Genomic DNA, 21,018 nt, shown 5'->3' on the forward strand with positions numbered 1-21,018 from the left:
TATCATACAACAAGTTACTCTTCTTGTTTCATAGTTTAAGTTATCTGAAAATAGATATTTACACAAGGGTTAAGAGTCCTCAAAAGGGTAAAGAAAAGAAGAACAATATACTCTTAAGTCTTAACAAGAGAGGGTAAAAATGAAGGTTAAAAAGAGAGAACATGAAATATTTTTATTTAATGCAATGTTTCAATATGACTTATGAAAATTATAAATTTTTTTTTTCAAATTCTATGAAAAACCTAATAAGACAACTTCGAAATGAAATCAATCTTCTTTTTTTCTTTCTTTTTTTTTTTTTTTTGAAATTACCTTAATGTAAAATAGAGAGATTATATTTTTTCTCATTGAAATATAATTATACAAGGGCAATGTATATGTATGTATGTTAGTGTGCATCAAATAGTAGATCCACATACAACTTGGAAACTCCCTATTTTATGAAAAACTTCCCAAGGATGGTAATTTCATCCATCTCTTCATGTCCCTTACCCTATTAAGCTTTCCTACAACTTACTTCACTTTCTTCTTTAATTCTATTTAAACCACTATTTAATCCCTTTTTTTTTTGCATCTAATTATTTATGGGACATTTTTTTTTTTTTTACCCAAATCCTTTGTTTTTCTGTTCTTAAATCTTGCCATTTTTTTCCTATTGTGATCATCATTTTTTTTAAAGTTTTACTGTCTGTCTTCTGTAAACAAATTTTTAAAAAGTAATTCTAAAATTTTTTCCTTGCTTAAATGACTTTTTTTTTTTAAATAGACTTAAGTGATGACATTGATGATTTACAACAAATGTGATTACAAAGGTGAAAGGTAGCTAAAATAAGTATGAGGCTATACTAATTTGTCAATTAGTTAGCTTACTTTAAAGGTTCTTGGTGAAATAATAATTAAGCTAATTAACTAAAATTGGGCTACAACAATTCAATAAGTCAACAATTCTTCACTTTATAACAAATCTCAACCAACAAAATTGTCTTTCATTTTAATTTTGCCCTTTTGTCCATATACTTTGATGACAATTCAATAAATAACACAATTATTTGAGCAATTGCTTTATTACCTAACATTTCTAATGCCATTACTTCAATTTTCCTATAATAATCCTTTTTTGATCTATTTTGAGATGTGTTAAAAATATATTGTCTGTTATTATAAATAGAAAAGAAAAAAAGCTACCCTTTACTCGTGCACTTTGGACCCACTTTCTGTATTTGGATCTATATCAGTAATTTTTCTCATAATTACTACAATTTTTTTCTTATTAATTTTATTTCGGTTTTTTCACCATATACCCCTAAATTTTTTTAAATTCATCATATACCCCTGAGTTTTCACAAAAATACACCGTATACCCTTAATGACTAATGATTGTTATTTTCATCGGTCATCAATAAAATAATACTAAAACAGACACCAGGAACGACACGTGTCACTTCCCGATGTAGTTTTTTCCCTCCAAAACTTATTTCCAAAAAAAAAAAAAAAAAAAAAAATTAGTAATGAAAGTCATTCTATATATTTTTTTGTTCACTATGTATTTATGGAAATAACTAAATAAATGATTATAACAGACTTAAATAACTAGACTTTATAGTACTAGATTATAAGACAACATTCCTTTTTCTCCAACCCCCGAAACCACCCACATTCCTTTTTCTCACCCCCAAAATCACTCCTAATTTCCTTTTCTCATCCTCAAAATCAATCATACGGATATGGTTATGGAGATTTGGAGTGGTTTCGGGGGTTGGAGAAAAGAGAGGAGTGATTTCGGGGATGGGGGAGAGAGATCTAAGGTGGTTTTGATGCATAATTAACCAAATTTCACTCATCTTGTTGTCATTAGGGGTATATGGTGAATTTTTGTAACAACTCAAGAGTATATGGTGAATTTGAAAATTTTCAGGGGGATATGGTGAATAAACAAAAAACTCAGGGGTATATGGCGAAAAAACCGATTTTATTTTTGTATTCACTTTTAACTTGTTATCTTATATTTTTGTCACAAAATACTACATTTTTTTCTTATTAATTTTATTTCTCTATTAACTTTTAACTCATTACTCGTATCTTATATTTTTGCGACAAAATCTAATCAACCCATGTTAAATGATTTTTGGGACAGAGAGAACAATCACCTTACTCCATTATTTATTACTCATTGAATTACCAACATGTTAACTTTCAACTAGTTAATGAACATGGATAACTTTGCCCATACTCATTGACATGATCCAAAATAAGACCCAAACTTAGAACGCATGACTTGATTTTGACCGGTGACGGAAATTATTGAAGTGATTATTATTTATTAATTCATCATAATAAATTAATTAATACGGAGTAATAAATATGAATATTTCATACAAGTCACACAACACGATTCAAAACTAAATAAGGATTGAATCAACTTAATATGTCCGAGCTTGATTCAAACAACCCGTTTATCATCTCAAATCATAAACTTCAATTTTTCTAATAAATCCAACAATAAATGGGAGCATTACATAAAATTTCCACATGCATTGATATGAAAATAAACCCAAAGTGGACCCACTTAGTATTTTCCTACCAACATTGTTAAAGTTTACCATAAGTAGAAACTTGAAAATCGACAAATGCAAAAAGAAATCCATCAATCAATAAAATGATAGTCACACTCAAAAAAAAATACGTAGTACAACAATATTACTGTTACTTAAAATAAATTTGATAACATTATTTATTTTCTAGTGTACTTACCTTTCACTCTCAACAAAAATGTTCAACTTCAACTGCATTTAAATCACTGTCACTGTAGCTCCTGTTGCTATCACACTCATCAGGCTTAAATTCATAGAATGTCGTCGTTTCGCAAATCAATCACCAGTTTAACCCACTCATTGTAGAATGGTTGAAACGAAACGACGACGAAGGAGATAGGAGCAAAACACTAAAGTAATTTCAAAGCGAGGTTACTAACTATGATATCACATCGAGCTCAAAATCTGAGAAATCTTAAAGAAGGGTATAGAGAGAAAAGTAAAAATTAGATCTTGTAATAACATAATTTTGTGGGGTTATTTTCTCTCTCTTTGGAATACAATGTGTGAAGATGCGTCAAGTACTGAGAAAGGGGGACATTTTTTAAATGGTTGCATAGTAACTCTAATACTGACTCTTTTTCTAAAATCTGTGATTTATTTTTTTAATTTAATCGTTTTATAAATTCTTCATTAACAACAAAGCATTTTTTGGGAATCTTCCAATTAGTTTAAACAATTGGGTAGAAATTAAAAGAGAGAGAAACAAAAACTGCATGTTTTATGTCTCCCAATGACACCAATATCATTTTTTTTCTCTATTTTTCAACTCACTCACACACCTGTTTTTCTGTTTGTTTATCCTTATTTTTTTTTGTAAATTCTTCTTCTTTTTTTTTTCTAATTTTTTTGGCAACCCTTTTTGGTCAATGATAACTGATGAGGAATCTTGCTAAAATTTCACTAATTTTTTGATGCATGAACCAAGCCCCAGGTATCTTCTAATTGTTTGTCTGCTATTTTTGGTAAGTTTTTTGTTCTGGATTTTTAAAATTTTAATGTGGGTACTAATTCTTTTGGTTATTTGGTGGGAAATTTCCTTGCAATTTAATTGTGTTTGTATATATTTTGTTGATTAGTGTATTATTTAATTTTTACTGTACTGAACTGTGATTAATCTTGTCTTTTACAGTATATATCAGTATTACACATCTCTTCATGTGTGCAATTTTTGATGAAATCTTGATGTGAAATTATTGGTTACTGCTATTATTGGTGTAATAGTTGGAATAATGAGTAAAATCTACCTTTGATCTTAGGCTTACATGGGTTTTAATGGATGAAGTAAAAATCTTCTGAACCTAATGATGGAAACTTATAGTTATAGGAGAGTCTGAAGCAATCATGTATATCTAGTATAGTTCTAAGGCTTGCTGTGTTAAGCAATGATAGGCCGCGAATTTATGTCATGTAATAGAGCAAAGTATGGAATTACATGTGGTGCACTAGTTGACATTTGAGGATGATATTAGATGCCAGGAATTCGTATATATTTATTTGGATTATGAATCTAACTGGTGAGATTCATACTCGAGGGCTAGAAGATTCCATTGACTATGAGGGAGTACAACTGTTGTCAGGTGGACTAGATTTGGGTTTTGCTAAACAAACAAGTACATGTGAGGAAAAGTTAAGGCAGTATTTTTATAATTAGCTAGTGTCAGATGCTGAGTATTTCTTGATTAGTTGGCACTTCTTGTCTATTTGGTCTTTGAGTGTGATTGGTTACAGGAATGGAGTTAAGGGAAGTGATCCGATGGAGTCTAAGAAAGATAGAGCTGGTGTTTGATGTTATAGGTATGGCCTATTTACTTAGATGTCTTTGACGCGATTTAGGTGCAGTTCATTTAGTGGGTGCATTTGCTGAGGTAGCTAGTGTTATTCCAGGGTATTTCTCAAAGTGAATGATCTGCAACAAATGTGATTTTAGGATAAGCAACACTGTAATGTGCATAATCTTAGAACGGACATGACTACATGCTACATATGATAGGATTACTCGAGTTTGATAGTGGTTCCTTTTTTTTCGATTCTAATTGTTGAGAGGTCTCAATTTGAAGACAAATGATTACTAACAAGAGTATAGTTTTGTGTTAGATTGGTTTGAACCTTTTGTGGGTTGTGCTAGTAATAGTGTTTTTATCTAATATTCAGTCACCTGGTTAGCTCATTAAACAGTTTCATCCACATCTGTTGGAATGAAGTTCGAACGAAATTAGAAATTTGACCCTCCCAAACACTCTTCTTTGTGCCGTAGATATGAAGAGCAGGATATCTTATTGTCAAAGTTATGTCCTTTTTGTAATTCAAGGCCTGAAGCGGCTCAATGCAATCTGCAGGTTAGCAGGATATCTTTTTTGTGCACTAGTTGACATTTGAGGCTGATATTAGATGCCAGGAATTCGTCGAGTTTGATGATGCAATGGTGTATATGTTAATTTGGATTATGAATCTAACTGGCGAGATGCATATTCGAGGGCTAGAAGATTCAATTGACTATAAGGGAGTACAACTGTTGTCAGATGGACTAGATTTGGGTTTTGCTAAACAAACAAGTACATGTGAGGAAAAGTATGGCAGTTTTTTTATTATTAGCTAGTGTCAGATGCTGTGTATTTCTTGATTAGTTGGCACTTCTTGTCTATTTGGTCTTTGAGTGTGATTGGTTACAGGAATGGATTTGAGGGAAGTGATCTGATGGAGTCTAAGGAAGTTAGAGCCCGTCTTTGATGGCATAGGTATAGCATATTCACTCGGATGTATTTGAGGATCCAGGTGCAGTTCATTTAGCAGATCCATCTGCTGAGGTAGTGTTATTCCCGAGTGTTTCTTGAAGAAAATGTTCTGCAGCAAATATGATTTTAGGATAAGTCAGACGGTGATGTGCTTAATCTTAGAATGATTGGACGGCCAACTTATATGCTGTATGAGAGGATTAGTTGAGTTTGATGGAGGTTCCTTATTGTATCGACTATCGAGGGCCTAATTGTTAAGAGTGTGAATATGAAGACAAATGATTACCAACAATCAAGGAAAGTTTGGTATTAGATTGGTTTGGTACTTTGGTGGGCTGTACTGGTAATAGTGATTTCATTTAATAATTTTTCACCTGGTTAGCTCATTACAAGGATTCATCAAATTTGTTGGAATGAAGCTCAGATGAAATAGAGATTGGACCCTCTCAAACACTCTTGTTCCCTTTATGTCCTTTGTGTTATTAAATGCCTGAAGTGGCTCAATGCAATCTGCACAAGGTTAGCATATACAGGCTGCTGTGCAGATTAAAGTGGATCTGTATGGTACTGCAGATGCTATCGAAAGAGAGAAGGATTGGCTTGGATGAGGGATCCCGAATAAAAGCTTAAGAGATTTTGAGGAAGAGGGATCCCGTAGTATGAGAGGAGCTAATCCATAGAAATCGATCTTCTTTGCTGTGTATACTCATGGATTCTACTTTTACACCATCTAACAAATAGTAAAAAATTATGTCTTGCATACAATAAAATAATATTAATCCCACTTGTTTAGAGCTGGCAACTCTGTTAAATGGGTTGTGCTGGTGTCAAAGAAGTTCAGCTCGACCCCCTTTATATCGATTGCCCTTAGATCTTCATACCGGGTAGAATTATTAACATAGTAACTGCTGGAGTTCTACTTCAAAACCTACGTGGTACTGACCGTACAGTTCTTGTGGTTCCAAAAGAATCAAGGGCAAAAAGTGATGAAGTAGTTTACACCTGTAGGGCATGTAAAGGTGCTTGTAGGATCATCATAGGCATAACTATAAGCTTGAGGGCACTGATTCTTGAAGTATAGTGACTGATTTGTTGGTGGGCATGTTTGCGGTGTCTTGTATTCCCCAGTACAACAATATTGCGGCTGGTTAAATGCCAAACATGCACTCTTACAACCTATGGTACTCCCTTTAGTATCCTTAAAAGACAATGAATCTGGGCACTGAGTGTTCAAATCGGCTGCACAGCTTGTAGCAGGACACTCATTAGTGACGCCTTGTGGGACCACAGATAACGGTAAGTTGAAGCCATCAACGAGGCTGATATCATAAAAGTCCTTGTTCATGCTTCCTCCTAGAGTGAATTCTGCTAAGGTTGCAGGTGGAGCTCCTCCTTTTCCATTACATGATTTCTCACCAGAGCCACAGTCCCCTGTGCTGCACCTGGAAAACAATAACAGCGTAGATATAGCATGGGTTTGTAAAATTGGTAGTGATTATCATAAAAATGATCTCTTTAAAGGAAAATCAACATTGTAGCGTAGGAAGACTGATAATATAGAATATCTACATAACTGTTGAGACCTCATATTTTGTGTGTTACATGTACACTGTTATGTCAATTGATTGTGAAATACTTGTAGAACCTTTTTCGGGCTAGTAAGGTTGAGACACTATCATCTTTGTGTTTCAGTCTTTGAGATACTCCTTTCAGTGAAGCAGTGATGCTGCAGGACATGCTTTCAGTATAGAGTACATTTAAGTTTCACCCGGATCAAGTTTCAATTGAGTTGATATTTAGTATCTCGTGAGTTGCCTTAACTTATTAATACTCATATTTTCTTGTTGCTAGATACTTGGTTAAGCCTGATGATTTAGTTTTGGAAGTAACAAACATCGAAGGCATTGATTCAAAGAGTTAGAGTACTAACCTAAATTTGCCCGTGGCATCAGAGTGGCAAAGTGAGCGTGCCCAAAACCTGCCAGACCAAGGAGTCGGTGCATCAAGAGTAAATGTGGCACCATTAGGAAGCTCAAATCCTGTCGACGATAATATTGGGCTGCTTGCGCCAGAGAGAGTCCCTGGCCATATGGTATATGGGCAGTTGTTTTTGAATGTAAAGGCAATGGACTCTACCCCTGCATTTTGCATCCCAAAGTGAGAAAAACAGTTGTAAATATAAATATGATTTGTGATCATTAGTGCTTTCCGGCTTACAAAATGACAAATACTGTACACCGGACTTACCATTATAAGAACTGTTGTTATTTCCCCTAAAGATAACGACTAATGGACTATATGCTTTCACTTTCATGTGAAAGCTTCATTTCACAGACCACAACCACTTACAGTGTATGTTAATAGGGGACAAATAATTACTCGTAATAGTAATATCATGTGAACTTATCAAACACCGCCGTTGGTTTAATTGTTCATGCAATTGCATTGAGAAAATGAGTCAATTTAAACAACAATATTCTTATACTGTAATCTTTAACAACAAATTTTAATACATTTGTGATTTAGAATGCATTATTTGATAATAATCTATCACCAAACACCTCTGTAGAATATATATTTTCCTTTAAAACACTATCGTTTCTTGGGGGAAAAAAAGGAGGGATTGAGAGCTAGGACTCGAGTATTTGACAGTCGACATACATGCTGTTTAATCGTGCAAAAGCGAGTAAAAGTGATACATTACAGGAAATAGACATGTCTGGATAGGAAAGAATAACACAAAGGAGCAAAGAAAATGAAGAAGATTGAAGCTAAGCATGCATCAAATGATGAAATACTAGACAAAAAGCGCAAAAAAGTTACAGTTTTTTCAACACCCAAATACAAGATTACCTCTGAGATTGTTGACAGTAATCAGGATTAAGATGATGAATAATACTAGCAATGGTGCTTCCATTAGCATTAATACATGAACCAAATCTTTGGTGGTTGCCTCTTTCTTTCTATCTTACTTAGTAGTTAGATAGAGAGATGGAATAAATTAAGGTTTTGCGAGAAGAAGTGTTGTTTTCTATATATTCGTACTATATATATTTACAGGACGAATGTAGTAAAGCTGGTTTTAAAAGGTTAGTGTAAACACAAAAGTTTTTCTAAATGGGGTACAACTTATAAAAACTACCATTCCATTCTCAACCACTATTGATAACAAATTTCATGTGATGGCAACCTACAAAAGTAAAAAGTTTGTAGATGTATGTTCTATCAATAAGCTCATATGTAAAAAGTTCATCAGGTGAACCCAAGCTCAATATACAGGTTAGATTTGAGCACCGCTGAAATTGTGAAACAGAACTCACTTCGGCCTCCTTAATGTTCAGAAACCAGAGATAACCGAAACTACACAGCAGTAACATATTGCATAATTAAGAAGAATGCATCATGATGATAACAAGAACATCTGAAGAACAATCACTAAGAATTTCGCACCAAGATTCATTACAAGAACACCCTAATCTCCTTTGATTGCAATGTAACATTGAATTTAATGCCACACTAAACTATCAGCCGAACACCAATGGCCAACTGCACGCCTACCTCGTATTTTTCTCCTAAATCTTTCCAAACAAATTTTACAATTCATATAGTTTTTACAAACTCCCTGCAAATCTTCCTGTCTTTGAAATGTTTAGCTAATAAATTTACAACTTCCACTGCTACATACTTCGTATTAAACTAGTCTACTGGGTCACAAAGATCATCATAAGATTCATTAGCTACACAAGTACACATATGTAGACATCGGATATAAAATGCTTCAAACAGGACTTTTTACACGTATCTGAATATGCAAGCGTCATCCATGCAACCCTATAAGATCATTTCTGCGCCGGCCAACATTAAATCACTGGCTGAAAACCTGAAACCAATTTAATTTACCATCATATCACAAAAGCAGAGGGTAAAGGTTTCAAATATAACAAGTATAAAGGTATACCATTGATGGGATTGATAAAAGAATATACAAGACCCATGGGACAGTCATCTTTGCTGCTTAAGTAGACGCTCAAAGTCCTCCAATTGTGTTTTCAGAAAAACGTGTTCATGTCTCATCCTTTCAAGCTGGGCCTCAACCACAAGCATCTCGTCCTTAAGCAAGTTTGCTCGTTTTTCCATCCAAGCCATTGTTTCTGCTGCTCTATGACCAACCCCTAGCCCCACAGAGCTTGTGTGATCTGTTTGAGGAATTACATACACTGGTTGCGGTCTACTTAATAGCACAACAATGCTGAGCTGCAGTGAGGCACAGTAAAATATCAACGAGGGGGAGTTGATGAGTGCTACTCCAATAGAACAGGCAAATATATCTCTCAGTCGTATCAGAATATCTTCTTCAAGTGAGTCTAGCCGTGGCTAGTGCTCAGTGCTTACAGTGAGATTAGAATATAAGGAAAAAAAAATATGAACATTATCATACCTGCATTAAGAGGAGGATAATAGAAAATGCAATCACCAAAATTGGTTGGAGGTTGCCTTTACTTCTCAAAAAAGTGTAGAACTTTACTGCAATCTCTCTTGAAGTAGAAGTTATTGCTGTAGTAGCATGAAGCAGATTTTCACGTAAGCTATTTCTAATATGTTCATGAGTGCTCCAAGAGTTAGCTACATTATCAATTATCCCCTGAGGCTCACTCTTCCCATTAGAAGAAATTTCTGAGTGTTCTGCAGATCCTCCAGTGACTTGTTGATCATCTTGGCCATCCTGAATCGTGTTAGGTAGAGCACATTCTGCACACAAGAAGTCCACAAATGAAAATAAATAAATAAATAAATTGGGTGACTGCAATTGGAACACTTGATGCAGAAAATTAAACTGATTGTTGATCATTAAAATACAAGTATGCATAAAGTCATGCTAAGAACTGCTTGATATCAAAATGTCATTGTACCTTCTGGTTTCTCGATGTTCTTCTTCTTTAATAGTTCATGTGCCTGAAAGAAATTTTAAAAATAGATTCTTCACTGAGAATAAAACTATAAGGAACTCCAATATAAAGGCACAAGGGAAAGAGATAATACAAGTTCAATCCAGGTTGCGAAAACTTCTCGACACTCTTCCACGGTTGATTGCTCAATCTTACCTGTATGATAATAGCAAAGTTAATGCAACTAGCATCAATCAAATACATCCAGAAAAGTCTACAAGGGGGCAGAGATCAAAATCTGCATCCCAATCAAGGAATATAATGCTGGTAATACACAAATCCGGCAGACGATAAGTCAACCAATACAAGGGCTCTGCCGCTCCAGTTCTCACACACACACACACACACACACACACACACACACACAGAGAGAGTCAACAAACCTTTCCACATGGTTTTCTTAGAAAAAGACACACTTATAAACACTTGCAATGTACAACCTTCTGATTCACCACTGTCTTTCTGAACATCCCAGATTCCCTGAAAAGGCATTTGAAAATAAGTTTAATTAACAGAAGATTGCTAATTTGAAAAGAAAAAAAAACGCCAAGATGGATCCCCATAGCAACCCAATGCGATTCATAAAAATGGACAGAAACCAGTAACATCAGAAACCAAAGCCTCATCTCTTTAGACGTTATATTTTCTTTCCAAATTCAACAGCGCACCTCAAAGCTTTAACACAAGCTTGAGAAAATTCTGGTGTAACTCAACACAGGCATATCAAATTTAGAGTGGTACCTAATGTTAATGTGGGTACATCAATGTCACAAACAAAGACTAAAACAGAAACTATACAAGATGCTGGGCCTACTGGCTTCACCATCTCAAAAGACTATAGATACTATGTCATTGGCTAGTTGACTACACCTACCCCAAGGAAGTTCCTAGCAATTGATGACCACGAGTTCACCGTGTAAACCACAAAATATTCAGATCGTTCTGTTTAAGACTATGCATGTTATCCTTCTAGGACTGTTACCTCTAAACCAGCATCATTAAAAATTGAGACAATTATTTTGAAGTATGGGGGAGATTTACAGATAGAAAAAGGCCAACAACATAAACAAAAGACCAAAATCAAAACCTAATGTCTCTACAAAAAATCAGGACGCATATTACCTATATATATATGGAGAAAAATATTTAACTATGAAGACTGATCCGTTAAGTAAAATAAATCAGGAGCAAGGTTTACCTCAACAGTAAAGTAATCTGCATAAGGAACATCACTCACTTCCTGTGAAGTTCTGATAACAAGATGGCTGGCAAGATATTGAGAAAAATTAGTGTCAAAAACGACGGCCTACCGCATTACTTTTAATTGGCAGTCGTTATAAATCACTTATTGCAAAACAAAATTAAGCAGTGAAAGCCCTAAAGTACTTCCAATGAGTATAACATGATTTGATTGGGTAAAAAAAGTGAAATAATAAGCTTTTCTTCTTTTTTCTGTAGACAGTCCCAATGAATTCCCAGTAAATAATGATCTTCAAAAGAAATAATTTGGAATGTAAAGTCAAAAGAAGTTACAGTCTTATAGCCATTTAGTGTTTGTGATGATGACACATAAGCATTCCAAGAAACATGCAGTGCACGGTGTACCTGTCCTTGTACACCTGAAATTTTTGCGTCTCCTTGCAGCCACCACATTTTGCCCCTTAAGAAACAGAAAAAATCAGCATATTAGGCCATACTCATAAAAATCTCTAAATATGATACTGGATCAATAGAGATGTAGCATACCAAAATATATTTTCACCGGATGCTGAAAACTTTTCTCACGAGTATATCCAAACTTATCATGAGGCAACCATGAAGTGCACCTGAAATCTGTATTCATAGAAGCAATAAGTAACATGCTTCAGACAAACTAGGTAAAAGAGTTCTATAAACTAGCTTCCTTTCTTTCACATCTTTTTCTAGGCAGAGAAGCTCTTAAAAATTACTATCTCCCAATTCCCTCCTATATTGAATAATCAGGTTCCCTTCATATAAGGTTCAAATATACTATGTAAATTTCACATACACTGAAAGGAATACCTTTATCTCCGCATTTGTTATGGAAGGATTCAACAAAACCAACAGCTTCGTCAGAAATAAATAGATTGAAGAACTGCTCAACATTTATCTGCATTTCACAGGCATATGTGATGTAATATCAAATTAACGGAAATCAGCAACATATAACTGCTATAGATCACCATAGCACCACACAACAATCATCATAAGGAATGAGAATAAATACTTAGGTTGTACGTAAGAAGAAGAGCATAACATACCGGAAACTTGGACTCTGCAATCTTGGTGTAACTTTTAGGTACTGCACATTGGAGAGGCAACATCAGAAAATGTGAAGGATCATGAAGTGTAAATTTATACAAGGTAATCTATGCCTAAGAGTATAGATATATAGCATAACAATAAAAACTGAAAACAGGTACAATGTGCTCTTATTAGCCTTTCAACTAAAGATTGACAACTATGACAAGAGGCGAACAAAGCCTGCGTCAAACTTTTTGTTTCATTTTGTTGTCCTTTCACTATGAAATCATTTCACTTCTAAGTTCTTACTAATCAAAGTTATATACTTCCACCGTTTTTTTTTTTTTTACTTGCAACAGTTTGACTTTTACACTATTCACATATCTCACTTTGACTAACTTTAGTGATTTATAGGTTAGTAAAAATATAGTCAAGTGGGATCTTGTTATACTCGTCTTGATTTATACTTTCATAATATCAGATTTTTATAATTTTTACAAATTGGTAATTAAAGATATTAACAATTTAAATAGTGCATTGGCAAGCGTGAAAAGAGAAGTGTTGCAAGTATTAAAAAACAGAGGAAGTAGTTCACTAGCATGAAATTCAATTCTAAATGATCGAGTAACCTGAATCAACTCTTAACAAATTGGACAATTGATTATGTGAAATCTGCCACCAAGCTCTCTACTTAGAAGAAAAAGGAAGCATCTCTAGCAAACTAATCAACGTATTTCATAGAAGGAATGTAATATGTTTCCAGGATCTAACAATTTGAAGCATACAGCTGGAATCGACAAAAAAGAAATGCGAGTGATTTACTTTCAGGAGCATCCTGAGTTTCCAGGTTCCAATTGATGGACCGCAAAGAAGTAGAAGGTCCTGTATCATCATGTTTCTCTTCCATCACATGAGGAACTTCTGAGGCAGTTGACTTAGCATTATCAAGCACGTAATCTGGAGAAGGATTGGTATCTTCTGATGTAGACAACTCCAAATTCCTGAGAGGAGTCAAAGTAAGAAGGCCAAATAGCTGCATATCAAACAGAATTTCGAAGAGTTTCTCACAAATTACCTCTCATCTGTATCACAATCACTCGCAGGGGAATCAGAGAGGTTGGAATTTTCAGCCGGACTATCTCCATTTACCTGGGAATTGCTCTCGGATTTTGAATCCTAATAATTGACAGGGGTGCCAAAAGTGTTAATATACAAATTTGTATTGAAAAACCTAAGGTTCACATACAAATCCACAAAATTTTATAGCTGCAATAAAGTTGTATATTATTTCCAGCTAGTCATCGAAATCAAGTTCCTTGCCTAGTAACAGCAGCGTATGACATTGTATTTTAATAATCCTAAAAGATAATCCAACAGTCTTTGAAGGCAAGGTCAAGCAAAAACAGGTATATCATTTCACATAGTTGGAGTAAGATCATCTTTAAAGTTCTAGATCTCTCAAGCATCAAGTTCCAATTGTGTCAAAGAATCACTGTTATTTCTACCATTTCAATTATAACAAGCTAAAATTAAAATAACTTGTTAAGCTATGCATGCATCTTATTTATTGTGATGTATTGTTGTTGTATAAGTCACTTGAAGAACTCTGTGTTATTGTAGGAATCACAAGATCTATAAAATTTGAAAATTAGTAACTAAATAATGAATAAAATCTCGCCTTAAACCCTACCCCCCAAAGGAGGGAGAGAGAGAGAGAGAGGATTTATTTGAAAATATATATCCCATTTGAAGACAAATAAACCAAATATTGTAGAGCATAAAAAAATAATCAAGCTCCAAAAAGAGTCCTCTTTAATTAGACTTTCAATCTCTAATTCTCTACTGACAATTGTTTTTTGTTGGGATAAAATCTGCCATTAACATAATTTAATCACATAAGTGACTCAACCCAACCTAGCTACACTTCAGAGTTTGAATGAGCAAGTACAACTTCTTCCCCTCCTGAGAATTGAAAGATTATTCACTCCCATGATTAACTTTTCTCCACATCAAGCAAAATTTCACACACAAAATCTACCTCCCCCCCCCCCTTCTCTCTCCTTCCCAAAAAATAAATAAATAAAGACCACCAGACTCTCCAGATGGAAATGTGTCGCATGCAAAAAGGCCTGTACATAATGTTCCATAATGGTAAGTTTTAAGATAATAATAAGGGTATATAATTAAGCCCTTTTCCGGAAGACAGCATGCTTAAATTTGCATTTGATGGGAGAGAAACAACAGATCACATTGATGAAACTCATGTAACAGGATATCAACATTAATGAAATTCATGTATAACATGACTATGGAATGTGCTAGAGTTTGAATCAAAATCGTACTTCGTAATTCTCAACGACTAGTCTATAAACAATAGTGAATAAATGAAGTAATACCTGTTGATCTAATATCCTTTTAGAACCATTACTCTGATGTGACCATCCATCATCAATAAGCTTAAAAGCTTCATCACGGGACAAAAAAGAGGCGAAAAAGTGCTGCCAAACCATGAGAAATCATATAGAACAATCAAAACGAGACCTCATCTAAGTATCAATTTTCTAGCATCATAGGTCACACATAATGTTGAAAATTTAGTTACCTTCTTTCCAGCAGCCACAATTTCAATTGCATTAGGAAAGATTCCAGCAGTTTTTGCTCTCCGTACAGATGTGACTTCTTGAAGAGAGATTATTTTCTGGAGCAAAATAAAGCCCAACCACAAAGAAAGCCAAGTTCTAAGTGCAAATGTGAATAGCAAAACAACAGTAGGAAATGTGACAAAAGACTAGCCATCCCCTAATAGCATCAAGTGGTGGTACTAGCTACCCCCAGCTCCCCAAGACATCAGCATGAATACTGGGTAAGAGCATGATTTCAAATGTCAGACATGTCAAGGCTCAAATTTGTATAAATGGTGAAACTGTCCTAGTATTGGACACAGGTTCAGTAAAACATCATTTATAAGACATATTCCAATTTGAACAGACTAATTGCATTTTTCCTGTATTTTAACTTTATTTTTCTATGCAATTTCAGGCTCAAGAAAATGGAAGGGCAAGTTAAGGATTCCATCCACATGTCCCGAGAGTTGACTGTCTGACATGGGTACATAAAATCATAGGTTGCCCATTTGTTGTTTGGAATTTGTGTCTTAAAGAGTATAGGACTATAGGCAAAGTGGTATAACCTGTTAATAAACACCTATTGATACAAATGTGAATTCTCAAGGAGAGAAAGACAACTGTCAATTGCTCGGACTTCTAAGCTGCTCCAATTAGTTCAAATTTGTGATGTTTCAATAAATCATACTTCACGTTATCACTATATCACATATCATAGAGGTAAGAATAGCAAGTTACCTTTGTTTCAAATCCAAAGATGTTGGAGTAAAAGCATATGTAGTTCTCAAACAAGTACATATGCCCCTGCACAAACAATCACGGTGGCAAAATGCAAGGATAAGATTAGACACTGTTTTATCCATTTTGATGCAGAAACCAACTAAAAGCCAATAAATGATCAACAATTGAGATAACAAGACATATATTCACCGCACCCCTGATGGGAATAGCAATGTGTAAAAACTATCAAAAAGTAAATTAAAAAAAGGAAATTTTGATTTTTACCACCTTCAAATAACGACTTTGTCGAATTTACCACCTCCAAAAAAAAAAACATTTACTTTACCACCTCATAAAAAAATTAAACATCAGTTTTACCACCAATCACCTCCAGCTAACGGATTCCGTCCAAAAATCCGTTAGTGGGGCCTACCTTGCACACGTGTCGCCATATTATTGGTTAAGTTTTAAAAAAAATAAATAAAAAAAAACAAAATAAAAAATCCCCATCAAGCAACCGATGGTTGCTGCCACCGTCGGGACCCCCACCGCCGGACCGGCTACGACCAACCCCACCACCTAACCATTACAACCAGCCCCCACCACCTAACCGCTACCAGCCACCATCGGGACCCACAGCCACCGCACCGATTTCGACCTCAAAACCCTAGCCACCACCTAATAGCTACGACCAATCCCACCACCTAACCGCTACCACCGCACCGCACACCACATCCGCGCCGATTTCGACCCCCTTTCCACCAATTTCCGACCTCAAAACCCTAGTCAACACCTAATAGCTACGACCAACCCACCACCTAATCGCTACCACCGCACCGCACACCACAGCCGCACCGATTTCTACCCCTTTTCACCAATTTCCGACCTCAAAACCCTAGCCACCACCTAACAGCTACGACCAACCCCACCACCATCCAAACCCAGACCAGAAACAACCGCCACCCAGACGCGAAACCACCCCGACTCAAAACCACCACCACCCAAACCCAGACCAGAAACAACCGCCACCCAGACGCGAAACCACCCCGACTCAAAACCACCACCACCCACCAGAAACCACGCCAGCCAGACGCGAAACCATCGCGACTCGAAACCACCACCACCCAGACGCGAAACCCACACGAAATTCCGACCAACCGAGGTAGTTGATTTCGTTGCTGGTTGGTTGACATGGAAGATCGGGGAAGATGAAGAAGAAACGTCAAAAATGTGGGCCCTACTAACGGATTCATGGACGGAATCTGGTAGTTGGTGGTAAAATCGATTTTTTGGAAATTTTGGTGGTGGTAAAGTAAATCTTTTTTTTTTTGGAGGTGGTAAATTCAATTAAGTGGTTATTTGAAGGTGGTAAAAATCAAAATTTCCTTAAAAAAATATAATAATAATAAAGAAGGGAATAGAGTCAACCTCACCTGAAGAAGAATGTTTTCTTGTAATGCACAATTAAAATCCTGCAATAGAACCTGAAATAAAGAAAGTATCAAATGAGCTGTAAATCACCTCTGTAAATTGGTGAATAAAACTTATGATTTAAGGATATAATCTGCAATGAAAGTTTATCATGGTTTTAATTACAAACAAAAACTTTTGTAGTTGACTACTAATCTGAAGGATCATCAGAACTTGTACAATATTCATCAATTATCGAGCTAAGTCAGCAAACACTTATCAAACACGTGCAAGACTAATCTGAAAGATCATCACAAGTTGTAACTGCTGGGGAGAATCACAAACAGGAACAAATCCAAGTACACAGCCATAGACCAATATTGTTCCTCCATCTCAATACCTTTATGCTGGGGGTGGGGTGGGGTGGGGTGGGGTGGGGGAATAGCACATTAAAGTTGTATGTTGCAACCTGCCCCCATAGTTTGTCAACGTGATACTTCATGAGTCAAATACACCAACAAATCTCGTTTGTCAAGACCAAATGAATATCAAATAAAGATGGGCAAGGACCTCAAGATTTAAAAGTGCAAACTAAGGGGGATTTGTACTATTCTTCCATAAATGGCACGGGCACAAGTACAAGTGTACAACCTTGTGCTGGTTCAATGCTGAGATTATTTGTTGTGTGATCTTCAGCAAAAGACCATAATCGTTTCTAGAATCTGATTCCGAATACTCATAGGATTTGTTTCCTCTCATGTTCACTTCATAGATATATAAGAAAAATGTTTTAGGTGTAAATTTCTTGACGCATGTGTTTAATTTGTTAGCATATGCCAGGATACTAATTTTAATTTTGGCCAGAAGCCCAATTGGACTGCAGAATAGGCAGGAAGCAGAGTGCACAACTTACATTCCTTTTATGCAAGTACACAACTAAGAATTTTGATTACTTAGTAGTTAACTTAACTCCTCCCTAATCTCCAGCTCTAGTTGAGTCAGAAAAGGATGGTGCATCTTTACATTTAGAAAGTATGCGTCCATTGTATATATGTTCGTTGGAATCCCCAACTATGCAAGGAGCTGTGAGGTTCGGGTACATTCACACTCGAGGTGGCTCAACAATGTGACGCAAATGTGGTCGTACTTTACATTCTCAAGCAGTTATACACAATTCAAAAATTCCGAACTGACATGTTGATGATATTATTAATATGATCAAAATTAGGTTTGATCGCAAGTGATTGAGATTTTCATGTCAATTAATATACAATTTTCTTCCATTTCTACAATTGATATCAAACTTATATAACATTATTCCCTAACAATTGCATGAACATTCAACACCAAATTTCCTACCAGTAAAAAGCGAGTTGACTTACTTCTTCAGAAGGAAGACGAAAAAGCTGGCGATACTCCTCACTTTTAAGCAAATCCAAAGCCTACCAAAATCAATTATTCAATAATTCAACATCAAATTCAAAAAATCATCAAAAATTCAACAATTAGAAAGCGTTGATCAACTTCAAGCAACAGCGAAATCGCAAACAATAAAGGAAAAATCAAGAAAACAAACCTGAGAATCGGCATTTCTGGAGAAACTGGAAGCTCGAGTGATACGATCAGATAGGTCGGAGGAACTTCCGGCGACAGAAGATTCCGATGAGTGGCGCGGAGGAGAGAGAGCAGGAGAAGACACCATAGTTTGAGACGAAGGTGGACTGGCCAAAGCGGCCGCCATTGAAGGAGAGAGGAGAGAGAAAGTGAGGAAGAAGATGAGAGAGAAAGAGAGAGTAGTAGCAGTGAAGGAAGAAGGTTGGTTGGTGATGAGTATGAAGGTTGTAATTAACCGACAAACAGTTGATGAATTTTGGTGATGGTTCAAGAAATTAGGGAAGAAGGAATTTGTTGAAATGTTGATGTTAGACTTTGTTTGTTGTAATGGTGAACTCCCTTTTTTTGTCTTAAAAGTTAGAAAGTGTGTGCAAAGTTTATTTGGAGTAATATTTACACGAAATAGAGTATTCGAGTACAATTTGGGCATTTACGTTGTTAAGATTAGGTGAGTATGTCTTTAAATTTTTAAATTAGATCGTATGTAAATTATTAGATTGAAGGCTACATTTATCATATGTTAGGATATTATTTGAGATTGAGGCAACCCCCATTAATCTTAATGATAGACATTTGTTGTTTATCTAATGGTAATATCATAAATAAAAGGAGCAGTGGCACTAACGCATCAGATTGATGGTGCTCATGTTTGTTGTTTAGTTGTATTATTTTGCTGAAATGGACATTCCACTGGCAGAAGCTTCCTCCACCATTGAAGCCCCCTCCTTTTCTCTTCCCTGATCTCCACCTTCCTTCCACTGACACTTCCATCAACAACCCCATGATCTCTAGAATTAAATGAAAATCCTATGAAATTTTGTGAAATTCAGGGCATGGACAACCCCAAAGGGTAAGGGTGACCATGTCCTCCATGCTGCAAAGTGGCGTTTAAGGATATGCTTCATGGTGGCGGCGACAATGATGGGTTTCGATGAGCAAATGGGAAGATCAGAGGTGGCGGTGATGGGTTTCGGAGAAGAAAAGGGGACATCGGACGAAATGGTGCTTCGTCGACGAAAAAAAAAAAAACAAGGTGGTAGTGGTCGCGGCTGGGTAGGAGATGAGGGGGTGATGTAGCTTGTTTTTATTGGGTAAGATGGAGTAAGGTGGTGGTGACTCATCAAATGAGTGATGAGTCAGCAGTTATGTTGCTTTTATTTATGATTCGACCACTAGATTAACAAACTTTGTTGATCAAAAGATCAACTTGTTGTATTTCCCCTGAGATTATGATCGTAGATTGTAATACCTTATACATATTTTAATTTAAATAAGTATTTCTTAAAGTATTTAAATAAGTTGAAATGAAACATTTATGATGTTTTATTAATTTAAAGAGTTTTGTTTTTAATTAAAGGTCCAATTTATTTATTTAATAATTTTGGGAATACTTTATTTTATAATTTAAAAACTTGGGGGCATATTATTATTTTATAAAAGGAAATTTAAAGTCAGTGGTATTTAAGAAAAGTCAAAATACTAGTTTGAATAGGAAATGAATCATTAAGGATAGAAAGGAAATTTAATCTTAAAAGGGTTTTTAGAGAGAGGGTATAAATACCCATCACATGGGCAAATTGAACCTTGCCCAAAGTGGAAAATACCCAAAGGTAACTCTCTTCTCTCTCTTATTTTCCCCTTCCCCTTTATTTTTATTTTGTTTCATCACCACCCACAAACACACCATCACCAGCCGGCCACCACCACCAGTACTCGCCGGTAGCGGCGGCCACCTGGCGGGTGCGGCAGCAGCCTGGCCTTGGTGGTCGTGCGCCCCTTTCAAAAAAATAAATTCCTTCTTTTGATTTTTTAATTAAATTCACCCCTGATCTAATTATTGTTTTTGGCTTTTGTGATGATTTTTATGATGTTTGATTTTAAATATGATGTATATGAATTTTCAGATTTGGATTTGAATTAAAAAGCCCCAAATTACAAACCCTGGGTTTCTAGGTTTATGTATGTTGATGGAAATTGCTTATGGGTGATTTAAATTATTGAAATAAGTGTTTTAAAACACATTTACAACAATTTTAAATGATTTAATAAAGCTGAAATTTTTATATATAAGCTATAATTATGTTTCTTGAAAGGATTTTTAATTACCCATTAA

General features: G+C 35.5%; 2 protein-coding genes across 2 annotated transcripts; both read right to left on the bottom strand.

The window, feature by feature from the left end:
- Positions 1-2,752: 2,752 nt before the first annotated feature.
- On the bottom strand, positions 2,753-8,243 carry LOC110721284 (thaumatin-like protein 1). Its single transcript, XM_021900425.1, has 6 exons — positions 8,180-8,243; positions 7,988-8,045; positions 7,574-7,647; positions 7,257-7,464; positions 6,972-7,052; positions 2,753-6,816 (listed from the first exon to the last, which is right to left on the bottom strand). The coding sequence occupies exons 1-6, from the start codon at positions 8,241-8,243 to the stop codon at positions 6,297-6,299; spliced, it is 1,005 nt and encodes a 334-aa protein (XP_021756117.1). The 3' UTR covers positions 2,753-6,296.
- A 486-nt stretch (positions 8,244-8,729) lies between these two features.
- On the bottom strand, positions 8,730-20,112 carry LOC110721530 (protein VASCULAR ASSOCIATED DEATH 1, chloroplastic-like). Its single transcript, XM_021900703.1, has 19 exons — positions 18,868-20,112; positions 18,674-18,733; positions 17,315-17,365; positions 15,900-15,965; positions 15,140-15,235; positions 14,934-15,035; positions 13,613-13,713; positions 13,360-13,538; positions 12,555-12,595; positions 12,316-12,403; positions 12,019-12,105; positions 11,878-11,932; positions 11,471-11,537; positions 10,656-10,752; positions 10,367-10,428; positions 10,237-10,279; positions 9,765-10,075; positions 9,285-9,580; positions 8,730-9,206 (listed from the first exon to the last, which is right to left on the bottom strand). The coding sequence occupies exons 1-18, from the start codon at positions 19,333-19,335 to the stop codon at positions 9,329-9,331; spliced, it is 2,226 nt and encodes a 741-aa protein (XP_021756395.1). The 5' UTR covers positions 19,336-20,112; the 3' UTR covers positions 8,730-9,206; positions 9,285-9,328.
- Between the last annotated feature and the right edge of the window lie 906 nt (positions 20,113-21,018).

This window comes from Chenopodium quinoa, unplaced genomic scaffold (genome assembly GCF_001683475.1).
Source record: "Chenopodium quinoa cultivar QQ74 unplaced genomic scaffold, ASM168347v1, whole genome shotgun sequence".
In the NCBI taxonomy this organism is placed as follows: domain Eukaryota; kingdom Viridiplantae; phylum Streptophyta; class Magnoliopsida; order Caryophyllales; family Amaranthaceae; genus Chenopodium; species Chenopodium quinoa.

Bases quoted from the DNA above. Each gene is read 5' to 3' on its own strand.
- LOC110721284 (XM_021900425.1), bottom strand. From the start codon at position 8,243: ATGGAAGCACCATTGCTAGTATTATTCATCATCTTAATCCTGATTACT. The intron at 8,046-8,179 runs GTAATCTTGTAT...TTTCCTATCCAG, and splicing joins TACTGTCAACAATCTCAGAG to ACATGTCTATTTCCTGTAAT. The intron at 7,465-7,573 runs GTAAGTCCGGTG...TGCAAAATGCAG, and splicing joins TAACAACAGTTCTTATAATG to GGGTAGAGTCCATTGCCTTT.
- LOC110721530 (XM_021900703.1), bottom strand. From the start codon at position 19,335: ATGCCCAAATTGTACTCGAATACTCTATTTCGTGTAAATATTACTCCA. The intron at 12,404-12,554 runs GTATGTTATGCT...TGTGAAATGCAG, and splicing joins TTGCAGAGTCCAAGTTTCCG to ATAAATGTTGAGCAGTTCTT. The intron at 10,076-10,236 runs GTACAATGACAT...TCTTGTGTGCAG, and splicing joins GAACATCGAGAAACCAGAAG to AATGTGCTCTACCTAACACG.